Here is a 12,105-nt window from a genome sequence, read left to right on the forward strand (position 1 = left end):
AACCCATGTCCTGAACCCGTGTCCCCTGCATCGGCAGGCGGACTCTCAACCACTGCGCCACCAGGGAAGCCCTGTGTGTTTTATTTTATCCAGAGTTATAATATGGGGAAATCTCTCTCTTCCTTCTCTTCCTTTTTTTCTTTCCCTGTTCTCTTTTCCCTACCCCTTTCTTTATGCACTCTTCAACCCATTTAGACTGGCTTTAGCACTTTGCACTGAACCAGTTTATTCAAGGCTGCAAAATACCTTTATTTGCTAAATCCAGTAGACCTTTTAAAGTTCTTATTTTCTTCCACGTCCTGCTTCTTTGCATCATTCAATACAATTGACCACTCTTTTCTCTTTAAAACAGTTTCTTTTCTCTTGCTTTTGAAGATTTTATAGATTCCTCCTCCTTATCTCACTTGCTGCTTCTGTATAGATTCCTTTGTTGACTCCTCTTCTGCCTGAACTTTTTTTTGTCTCTTCTTATTTATTTGTTATGCTTAGAACATCTCATTTTTTATTGGACTCAGACTTAGAAGTAGAAGCTCTCAGAGAAGACAGCCTCCGTCTATTGACAATCTGTTCCTGGCGTTTTCCTTTGGCCTTCTTTATTGTTGCCAGAAGTTTAGCATATTCTGCAGCCTCTTCCTTATTTTTCTTAGTACGCTGTTTCTTCAGAGCAATACGCTGACATTTGTGTTGCAGAACACATGGAGTAACAAGATGGTGAATCTTGGGTGCTTTGGTCCTAGGTTTCTTACCTTTGTTTAGGGGCTTTCTCACAACATACTGGCGGACATCATCTTTATTTTTTATTTTTTTTAACATCTTTATCGGAGTGTAATTGCTTTACAATGGTGTGTTAGTTTCTGCTTTATAACAAAGTGAATCAGTTATACATATACATATATCCCCATATCGCTTCCCTCTTGCGTCTCCCTCCCTCCCACCCTCCTTATCCCACCCCTCTAGGTGGTCACAAAGCACCGAGCTGATCACCCTGTGCTATGCGGCTGCTTCCCAGCAGCTATCTGTTATACACTTGGTAGTGTATATATGTCCATGCCACTCTCTCACTTTGTCCCAACTTACCCTTCCCCATCCCCGTATCCTCAAGTCCATTCTCTAGTAAGTCTGCGTCTTTATTCCCGTCTTGCCCTTAGGTTCTTCATGACCATTTTTTTTTTTGTTTTTTAGATTCCATATACATGTATTAGCATACGGTATTTGCTTTTCTCTTTCTGACTTACTTCACTCTGTCGGACATCATCTTTAGAGAGATTGAAAAGTTTGTGGATTCTGCTAGCTCTTCTGGCGACAAGGCACAGTAGTATCAGTGAGTCAGGAATATCCTTCTTCCCTTTTTTTACGATGACCAAATTGAGAACACTCAGATTTGCATTCACAATGCAACCCCGTACAGATTTATGCTTTCTTTCTCCAGTCCTCCTTGGTCTGTAGCAGGAATGCCCCTTACTCAGTAGCAGGCAGACTCGGCCATGGGTCAAGACACCCTGCTTCATGGGGAAACCTTGTTTGTCGTTCCCACCACTGATTCGGACCACATAACCCTTCCATTCTTCACCCAGAGCGTCAGCAGCAACTTCTGTGGCCATACGCTTCTCATAAAAGGTATGAAGTTTTCGTTCATCGTTCACTTCAATGAGTTTCTGGCAGCCAGTAGCTGGGAAAGAGATGTTCCGCTTTATCCTGAAGTGGCTGATTGCCTCTGAGGTGCCACAAAAAAGAGCTGCCTAAACTTTAGATGTTGGAGTTCTTCAGGTTAGGACCTGGGCTGTCTTTTTCTGTCTAACCACTGTCCTTAAGCATAGAATCATCATGCCACTGTTCAGAAATTTTTCAAGTGGTTGGCTTTTATCCTTTAGGTCTTAGCTTAAATATTACTTCAAAAGAAATCTTTCCTAACCACCCAATTTAAATAAATCCTCTACTTTATTCTCTTGCAACACTCTCATATATAATTTATAATTATAAATTTTTGCTTGTAACCTTATTTATAGGCTGACTGTGGTACTGGAAAGAAAGCGCCTTGAGGAGAGAAACTGTCTATTTGTCTGGCAATATATATACTGCATCCAGTATAGTGCCCGGCACATAAGTACTCAATAAATACGAGTTGAACAAATAAATTCTTGGAAATGATGGGGAAAACCAGGTCTATTTGATATACTATCAGAAATATAAACATTTTAGAGAATACATTTTTATTGTTTTTCAAGTAAAAGTTACACTATCAAGTAAATAATAAATACATGAAGTAGCTGAGTAATTCACAACCTCATTAGATTACACATTATATTTTGAGGCCCTTTCTCCTCCGACCAAGAAATTATTTCACTTTTGAACTCTGTGGTAGGTACAACAAGAATTACTTACTCCCATTTTATTGATCAGACTGTTTATTCAGAAATCTTGTCAACTTTGAATTATACAGCTTGCGAAACCCTCTCCCCTTCTTGATGTCACTCCTTTATTTCATATTTGTTCTTCACCTTCACATGACCTCGGAACCTTGACTTTAGTAACTTAGCCCCTCCTTAATTTATACTTCTTGAGCACCACAAATTGATTTTTTACTTCTCTCAACACTTTGATTCCAACTTCTTTTCTTCCTAATCCTTTTTTTGTCATACCTACTCACCAAGAACCTATCCCCACTCAGAAATATTTGCATTCTTCATTTCTGCGTCTTTACTGTAGTGCAGTGTGGGACTGGTGCCAACTCACTGGACTCCCAGAACTGCCAAGGAATCCTTTTACGCATCAACTCCCTCTTAGTCTCTTCAGCTGTCATTCTCAAACATTGATCTTTAAGCCCTCATCTTCCCTCAGCTACCCTTGTCCTTCCTCCATCTTCCCTTACTCCTAGTAGAAAACTTAAAGAAAATGTGGACTATCAAATGGGAGTGCCTTCTTCTACCTGTAATATCTGCCATCAAACTTGGGTCTATCTCTTCCCATCCTTAAATATTTCTCCCTTGTTTCATAATCTGTCAAATGAAAATTCCTAACTACATCTGAATTCTGGATCCTAATCCTCTCTGTATTATCAAGGACCTTACATCTTTTTTCCTATCTTGGCAAACTCACTTTGCACTCATTCATTTCCTATCACCAATAAACATGCTCACACATTCTTGGGGGAAAAGAACCACTAAAATTACAAAAAAAAACCCTAACTCTGTTGACTCTTACTCTCTGTAACTGCCATCTTTTCTTTTTACTTGTCTGAAGAACCAAAATTCTGAAAGGATAGTCTCTACACTCACTGCCTTCTATTCTTTTTTTTTTTAATTTTCATTTTTATGAAAGTTGTACATAGTTTTAAAGCAAATAGCTTTACCCATGCTTTTAACTGAAAACAAAAACAGTCCCGTTTTGATACCCTTAGTATCTTGTTAAATATTGATAAGATATTTTAAAAATATGTGTAAGATATGAGGAGTAACTACAGACACTTGTGTGTCTTCTGCTCAGTTTAAGAAGAACATTATCCATAACTTTATGATCCCGTCCCATTTCTTCCTCCTTCAGAGGTAAGCACTGTCCTGGATTTTGTGTTTATCATTCACTTGCAATTTTTCAGGTAGGTTTTTGCTGTTGTTGAGATAAAATTCAACGTTTTAACCATTATATAATACAGAGTTTAGTGACTTAGCATATTCACAATGTTGTACAACTGTCACCACTAATTCCAGAACATTTACATCACCCCAAGAAGAAACCTTGTACCCTTTAGCAGTCATTCCTCATTCCCCCTCTTCTCCCTCCCCCAGCAACCACTTTCTGTCTCTATACATTTGCCTATTCTGGACATTTCATATAAATTAAATCATTCAATATGTGGCCTTTTGTATCTGACTTCTTTTACTTAGCATAACGTTTTCAAAGTTCATCCATATAAATAGCATGTATCAGTACTTTACTCCTTTTTAGGGCTGAATAATATTGCATTGTATGAATATACTAGTTTGTTTAATTATTCATCAGTTAATGGACATATGAGTTGTTTCCACTTTTTGGCTGTTATGAATAATGCTGCTTTGAATATCTTGTACAAGTTTTTGTGTGAATATATTTTTCAATTCTCTTTTGTATATACCTAGGAATGGCATTGCTAGTTATATGGTAACTCAGTGTTTAACTTTTAAGGAACCGCCAGACTCTTTTCCACAAATGGTTGCACTATTTTGTTTTCTCACTCGTACTATATGAGAGTTACAATTTCTCTACATTCTCATCAACACTTATTGTTTTCTGTCTTTTCTATTATAGCCATCCTAGTAGGTGTGAAGTAGTAGTACCTTCTTGTGGTTTTGGTTGAGCATCTTTTCATGTGCTTATTGGCCTTTTTTTTTTTTTTTTTGCGGTACACGGGCCTCTCACTGTTGTGGCCTCTCCCGTTGCAGAGCACAGCCTCCGGACGCGCAGGCTCATCAGCCATGGCTCACGGGCCTAGCCGCTCCGCGGCATGTGGGATCTTCCTGGACCAGGGCACGAACCCATGTCCCCTGCATCGGCAGGCGGACTCCCAACCACTGCGCCACCAGGGAAGCCCCTTATTGGCCTTTTTAACTATGTTCTTTGGAGAAATGTCTTCAGATCTTTTGCCCATTTTTTAAATTGGGCTGTCCTTTTATTGTTGAGTTATAAGAATTCTATATGAATTCTGGAATGAGTCCCTTGTCAGGTGTATGACTTGCAAATATTTTCTTCCACTTTTTGTTGTCATTTCACTTGATAATGCCCTTTGGTGCTCAGAGTTTTAAAATTTGATGAAGTCCATTTTATCTTTGTTTCTTTTGTTGCCGGTGTTTTTGATGTCATATTTAAGAACCCATTGCCTAATCCAAGGCCATGAAAAGTTACACCTATGCTTCCTTCTAAGAGTTTTATAGTTTTAGCTCTTAACATTTAGGTCTTTGATATATTTTGAATTAATTTTTATATGTCATGTGGGCTTCCCTGTTGGCGGAGTGGTTAAGAATCTGCCTGCCAATGCAAGGGACATGGGTTCGAGCCCTGGTCTGGGAAGATTCCACATGTGGCGGAGCAACTAAGCCCGTGTGCCACAACTACTGAAGCCTGCGCGCCTAGAGCCTGTGCTCTGCAACAAGAGAAGCCACGGCAATGAGAAGCCCGCGTACCACAACGAAGAGTAGCCCCCGCTCACCGCAACTAGAGAAAGCCCACGCACAGCAACGAAGACCCAACACAGCCATAAATAAATAAATTTATTTTTAAAAATTTTATATGTCATGTTTGGTAGGGGGTCCAAATTCAGTCTTTTGCATGTGCCTACCCAGTTGTCCCAGCACTATTTGTTGAAAAGACTATTTTATCCCCATTGAATGGTCTTGGCCATTTGAAAATCAGTTGACCATAAATATATGGGGTTTTTCCTCTCAATTATTGGTATATTCCATTGATCTTTATGTCTTTGCAGTAACACTCTCTTGATTACTGTTGCTTTGTAACAAGTTTTGCAATTGAGAAGTGTGAGCCCTTCTACTTTATTCATTTTCAGGATTGTTTTGGCTGTTCTTGGTCCCTTGTAATGCTATGTGAATTTTAGAATCAGCTTGTCAATTTCTACAAAGAAGTCAGCTGGGATTCTGATAAAGATTATGTTGAATCAGTAGATCAGTTTGGGGAGTATTGCCATCTTAACAATGTTAAGTCTTCCAGTCCATGAACATAGGATGTTTTTTCATTTATTTACGTCTTCTTTATTTCTTTCAATAATGTTTTTTTAAGCTCTGTTTCTTTTGTTAAATTTAATCCTAAGAATTCTCATTTTTTATGCTACTGTGATATTTTTATATTGATCTTGTATCCTACAACTTTGCTAAACTCATTTAGCAGCTCTAGTAGGTTTTTTTGGTGAATTCTTTAGGGTTTATTACATATAATACCATATCATCTGTGAAAAAAGATAGCTTTACTTCTTCTTTCTCCCGTCTGCTTTCCCATCTGGATGCCTTTTTTTTTTTTTTTAACATGTCTAATCGCCCTGCTTAGAACTTCCAATATAATGTTGAGTAGAAATGACAAGAGCAGATAGCTCTGTCGTAGAGGGGAAGAGACATCTTTGTTCTGATTTTAATGGGCAAGCTTTCAGTCTTTAACTTTTTTTTTTTTTAAGTGAAAACTTTTATATTTTGAATTAGTCAGCTGGACTCAGTTTAGAAGATCCCAATTTTGTTGGCAACATCCAAAGCGTCATAGTCAGGAGCCAGTCGAACATATGCCTTCTTCTCTCCATCAGGCCTGATCAGGGTGTTGACCTTAGCCACGTCAATGTCATAGAGCTTCTTCACAGCCTGTTTAATTTGGTGCTTGTTAGCCTTGACATCCACAGTGAACACCAGTGTGTTGTTGTCTTCTATTTTCTTCATGGCTGACTCGGTGATGAGGGGGAACTTGATGATGGCATAGTGGTCAAGCTTGTTTCTCCTAGGGGCGCTCTTCCGAGGATATTTGGGCTGCCTCCTGAGCCGCAGTGTTTTGGGCCGTCGGAAGGTGGGTGACGTCCGGATCTTCTTTTTTTTGTGGCTGTGTACGCCTTTCAGCACTGCTTTCTCGGCCTTCAAAGCCTTTGCTTTGGCTTCGGCTTTGGGAGGGGCAGGGACTTCCTTCTTCGCTTTCGGCGCCATCTTCGTGAAAAGGGGGGTCTTTAACTTTTAAGTATGATGTTAGCTGGGGGGTTTTCATAGATGCCCTTATCAGATTGAGGAAGTTCCCTTCTATTTGTAGTTTGTTGAGTGTTTTTCTTATGAAAGGGTGATACATTTTGTCAAATGCTGTTTTTGCATCTATGAAAAAAATAACATGAGGTTCCCCCCACCCCCATTAATGTGGTATATTATATAGATTTCATTTTCATATGTTGAACCACCTTTGCATTCCTGGGATAGATCCTACTTGGTCATGGTCATGGTGTATAATCTTTTTAGTATGCTGCTGGATTTGGTTTGCTAGCATTTTGTTCAGGATTTTTGCATCTATATTTATAAGAGATGTTAGTCTGTAGTTTTCTTGTGATGTCTTTGTATCAGGGTAATACTGGTCTCATGGAATGAATTAGAAAGTGTTATCAACTCTTTTATTTTCTCTTCCTTTTTAAGATGGTTTTACCATGTGTTTCATATCCCTAAATGTGTATTGTTTAATTTAACTATTTTTGACTTTTATATAAATGGATTCATATATTTCCTGGTGTACACGTATGAGAGTTTATCCAGGGTATGGCTTTTATTTGTTATTATTTGATTGCTTTAAAGTAGTTAAACCTGTGTGTTTTTCCTAAACACTGCTTCACCTGTAGCCTGTGTATATTGATATATAATGTTGTCGTTATCATTTTTTCCCTAGATATTCTAGTTTCAGATTTGTAGAAAGGCCTTTTTAAAAATGTTAATTCCCAGTTTCATTGTACTGTGTTCATATATGTTGCTCATATTATTTCTTCTTTGGGGGATTTATTATGGTTTCCTCTGTAGCCTAGTAGGGTCTTTTGGGGTGAGTGTTCTACGAGTACTTTTATAAAAGATGTAAGCCCTATTTTCAGGCACATAACTGTGTTAAAATATCCTTAAGGTGTTCTGTATCCTTGTTTATTTTTTATCTCTTTGACCTGTCATGTAATGAGATGATTTGAGTCTCCTTGCTTTAGTATGTTCATGTGTTTCCCTTGAATCTCCTCTAATTTCTGTTTTATGGATGTTGCTGCTAGATTATGATAGTTAGATATTAAGATTTTTAGATACCATGAGTTGACCTCATTGACATTATGTACCTTTATCTTGTTTAAAGCTTTTAATGTAAATTCTACCTTGATTGAAAAACCCTGACTCCTGCTTTCATTTTTTGTATATGTATTGCTTAGTATGTCTCCATCCTTTTGAGTCTTTCTGAATCACCCTGTTTTGAATGTGCCTCTTATGATCATCATAGAGTTGGGTTTTGCTTTGTGTTACAGTATGAAAAATTTTTTTTAGTTAATATTTTATATTTTATGTGACAGATATGTTTAGTTCATATTTATCTTTTTAAGTCGCTGACTCTGTGCTCTGTTTTTCTCCTCTGAGTGTAAGGTAGATAAAGCTATAGATAGATGGATAGATATAGATAGGTGGATATAGGTTGGATTATAATTTTGTTTTAATTACCTTTATAACTTAATAAAATTACCTTTCGTTCTTTATTTCTTTTAGAGAGTATCCATCATTTTCATACTGTAAGCAGGAGAAAGTTTCCTTGTTTCCTCTCTTCCTCCCTTTCATTTCGTCTACCACCTAATATCAGTAAACTTAGTGTGTATGTAGCATACAATTAAATATGGTTGTATAATACTTACATAATTTTCAGTTTTAAATGGAGTTCTTTTTTACGTCTATTATAGTTGTAACGAAAGGCAAATTCTAATTCCCATTTACTTATCTCTACCACCCTCCCCATCTTATATTAGTTATACCATTTCCTTCTTGTGAGGGCGTGTAACATGTACATTGTAATCTGATACCCTAGTAGCCCCACTTCTTTTAACCTCAGTTCTACATGTAAATGTATTCAAAGCAGCCTTCCAGTCCTTCTGTTGAGTTTTTCCTCATCACTTCTGCTGTTTATTTCCTAGTAACTTCTTTAAAGGGAGTTGTACAAACAATATTTCCTTAATTATTTATATATATATAAAATATATATAATATATGAGATTATATTTTATATTATATATTTATAATATGAGATTATATAATCTCATATGTTATTTGAACCTATAAAAATAATTCAATCACATATATAAATATATGTACATTACAAAATCCTTGGTTAATACTTTCTTTCCTTAGATATCTTGTAGTGTTGTACCACTGGCTTCTGGAATTGAATATAATCCTGAAGAAATTGAAGGCTGGGCTAATTTCTCCCTTTGATGGTTTTACCTAGCTGCTCAGAGGAGTCTTTCTTTACCTTTAAGATTCAATAACTTTACTGCAGTGTTGATTATGACCACTGTTTTGGGACTGTTTTCATTGGCACAAAATGTGCCCCTTCAACATGTAGATCAAGGCATGTGGTGGGGGTTTTTTGTTTTGGTTTTGGGTTTTTGGCCTGTATATTTGAAGGGATTTGGATATTTGTATGTTTGAAGGGATGTCTCCCATTGCTCCAATCCAAGTTCTTCCCTCTGCTTTTTCTAGATCTCAGAAATTCTTGATGAGTGCAAGAGATGTAGGTGTATCACTTCAAGTGAGCCGTTTATCATACTTGAAGTATGTTTTTGCTGTCATTTTCTGAAAATCTGCTACTGCTGGCCTTTTTTCACTGCTCACTTGGCCTTGAATGGCTTCTGCTTCATTTCTCCTCACATACTTCTCTTATGCCTTTTCTCATTCTCCAGATCATATCACTATTTTGCTTTTGTGTGTATTCAAGAGAAAAAGAAAGTTGTTTTCCTGTGTTGCCACATTCATACCAGAAATCCTGGTATTGTTGTTTTCTGTTAGTTTGTTTTTTATGTATCCAGCAAGTTTCCATTACTAGTGTTTGGTAAGAGTTTATTATCTGAAGAGTTTGTTGGATTTTGTACATACTGTCTGCAGATAGTGTCATTTCAGCATCATCTTTTCCAGTTTTTACACCGTCCTTGCCTCCCTCCTTCCCTTCCTTCCTTTTCCTTGCTTCCACCCTCTACCTCCCTTTCCCCCTCCCCTCCCATTTCACTTCAGTGTTACCATTTCAGCTACATCTTAGGAGTTGAGGTGTGTCATTTTTATCTCTCAGTTTGAAATATTTTCTACTTGATTATGATTTCTTCTTTACTAAGTTATTTAAAAGTATTTCTTAATTTTCAAATATGTGACTGTTTTTTCCCCTGATTATTGTATTACTGACTTCTAATTTAATTGTAATACAGAGAATAATACCAGTTGTTTGAAATGTGTTAAAGTGTTCAGTTTTCTTAAATGCTCTGTGTTTACTTGAAAAGAATATGTATCCTCTAGTTGTTGGCTGCAGTTTTACACATATCCTATTTGTTTTGAGACTGTTAATTGTATTCCTTGAATCAGCTATACTCTTACTAAATTTTTTTGCTTGCTTGAACTATCAGTTACTGAGAGAGGAATGTTAATCTCCCACTGATGGTGGATTTTTCCATTTCTTCTTATAGCTTTGGCATTTTTGCTTATATATTTTGAAGCTGCATACAACTTTATAATTGTTAATAGATTGAGCCTGTTATTATAAAGTGATATTTTTGCCTTAAAGTTTCTTTTGTCTGATATCAATTTTTTTTTTTTTTTTTTTTTTTTTTGCGGTATGCGGGCCTCTCACTGTCGTGGCCTCTCCCGTTGCGGAGCACAGGCTCCAGACGGGCAGGTTCAGCGGCCACGGCTCACGGGCCCAGCCGCTCCACGGCATATGGGATCTTTCCAGACCGGGGCACGAACCCATGTCCCCTGCACCAGCAGGCGGACTCTCAACCACTGCGCCACCAGGGAAGCCCTGTCTGATATCAATTTTGATAGCTTTATTTTGGTTAGTGTATTTTCTGATGTCTTTTTCCACCCTTTTTCTTTTAGCCTTTTTGTGTGTGTGTGTGTGTTACGCGGGCCTCTCACCCTTGTGGCGTCTCCCGTTGCGGAGCACAGGCTCCGGATGCGCAGGCTCAGCGGCCATGGCTCACGGGCCCAGCCGCTCCGCGGCATGTGGGATCTTCCCGGACTGGGGCACAAACCCATGTCCCCTGCATCGGCAGGCGGACTCTCACCACTGCGCCACCAGGGAAGCCCCTCTTTTAGCTTTTATAATCAACATTTAGTTGGATTATTTGTAGGTGTTTTATCTAGTCTTCCAATATCTTTCCTCCCACCCCAGTCTCTCTTAATTGGAGTATTTAATCTAAATATAGGTAGTGTCATTTCCAGTATATTTGGATTTAAATCTGCCATCTCATTTTGTCCTTTCTATTTTTTCCACCTCCCTTTTCCCCACTTCTTTTCCTCTTTATTTCTGCATTCTTTTGTTGGTCTCAGCAAGAAATAATTGGACTGGGGATGTCTAGCATATTGATGAAGTCACGGAAATGGATTAAATCACCCAGGGAGAAAGGAAAAACACAGTATCAGAGATGAAGAATTCTCTCCATGAGCTTATCAGCAGACTAGACACAGCAGAAGATAGAATCAGTAAATTTGAAGACAAGTCAATGTAAATTATCCAAACTGAAGTTGAAAGAAAAAGTAAAAAAACAGAACAGACTATCCAAGATCAATGGGGTAATATCCAGACAGCTTAATACAATATTACTAAAGTCCCAACAGGAGAGAGAAATGGGATAGATTCCAAGAGATGATGGCTGAGAAGTTTTTTCTTTTCTTTTTTTAGTGGGACATAAAATTATGACATTTTAAGAGTAAATGAAATATATGGTAAAGTGGTCTCAGGCCCTTGGGAAGAAGAAAATTCAAACTTCTTTAGAACAAGTTAGGCTTCAAAAAACTCCTAGCTAGGGATTTCCCTGGTGGTCCAGTGGTTAGGACTCAGCGCTTTCACTGCCGTGGCCTGGGTTCATACCCTGGTTGGGGAACTAAGCCACGCAGCCAAAAAAAAAAAAAGAAAAGAAATCCTAGATAAAGCTCCCCAAAACAGAAGATCATAGTCATATCACAAATCCAACTGAGAAACTAGACACTATGGGCTAGAGTTAATGGAGAAAAAAGAAGAGTAGAGTCAGACCCCTTAAGACTTAAGATATTGGAGTTGTCAGCTCAGATTACAGTGTGTAAAACAAGCATATTTAATATGTTTAAGAATAAAAAGGGATTGAGATCATGAGTAAAGGGCAAGAGACCATATAAAAACTCAATGGGAGGATTTAATAGCATTTTGCACAGAGTTGAATATTAAATTGTAACACATCTGAAGAAGTATCAGGATGCAGGAAAAAATGGAGAGAGGGAGGGCAAGAAAGAAAGAGAGAGAAATGGAAAATACGTGAAGAGTTAGATGATAAAGAATGAGAAGCTCTAATGTGTCTAGACAGAGTTCCAGAACGAAAGAAAGAAAAAGAATAGGGCAGAGGCAGTGTTCAAAGAG

The 12,105-nt window shown here is 37.8% G+C and overlaps 2 protein-coding genes and 1 pseudogene across 4 annotated transcripts in view; 1 reads left to right on the forward strand and 2 right to left on the reverse strand.

Moving 5' to 3' along the window:
* Window positions 1-12,105, forward strand: part of GPATCH8 (G-patch domain containing 8) — a 96,914-nt gene that overhangs the window by 60,835 nt on the left and 23,974 nt on the right. The gene's annotated exons all lie outside the window — the stretch shown is intronic.
* Window positions 518-2,800, reverse strand: LOC309975548 (small ribosomal subunit protein eS6-like; annotated as a pseudogene). The gene is made up of 3 exons: window positions 2,734-2,800; window positions 1,242-1,714; window positions 518-774 (listed from the first exon to the last, which is right to left on the reverse strand). The product of its transcript is annotated as a small ribosomal subunit protein eS6-like (transcript).
* On the reverse strand, window positions 6,120-6,668 carry LOC309976005 (large ribosomal subunit protein uL23-like). The gene has a single exon (XM_082861414.1). The coding sequence runs from the start codon at window positions 6,660-6,662 to the stop codon at window positions 6,192-6,194; it is 471 nt and encodes a 156-aa protein (XP_082717540.1). The 5' UTR covers window positions 6,663-6,668; the 3' UTR covers window positions 6,120-6,191.

The sequence above is a fragment of the Leucopleurus acutus genome (genome assembly GCF_964270905.1).
Source record: "Leucopleurus acutus genome assembly, chromosome: 19".
Classification (NCBI taxonomy): Eukaryota; Metazoa; Chordata; class Mammalia; order Artiodactyla; family Delphinidae; genus Leucopleurus; species Leucopleurus acutus.

What these genes read in the sequence shown, in the direction of transcription:
- LOC309976005 (XM_082861414.1), bottom strand. Translation starts at nt 6,662, where the DNA reads ATGGCGCCGAAAGCGAAGAAGGAAGTCCCTGCCCCTCCCAAAGCCGAA.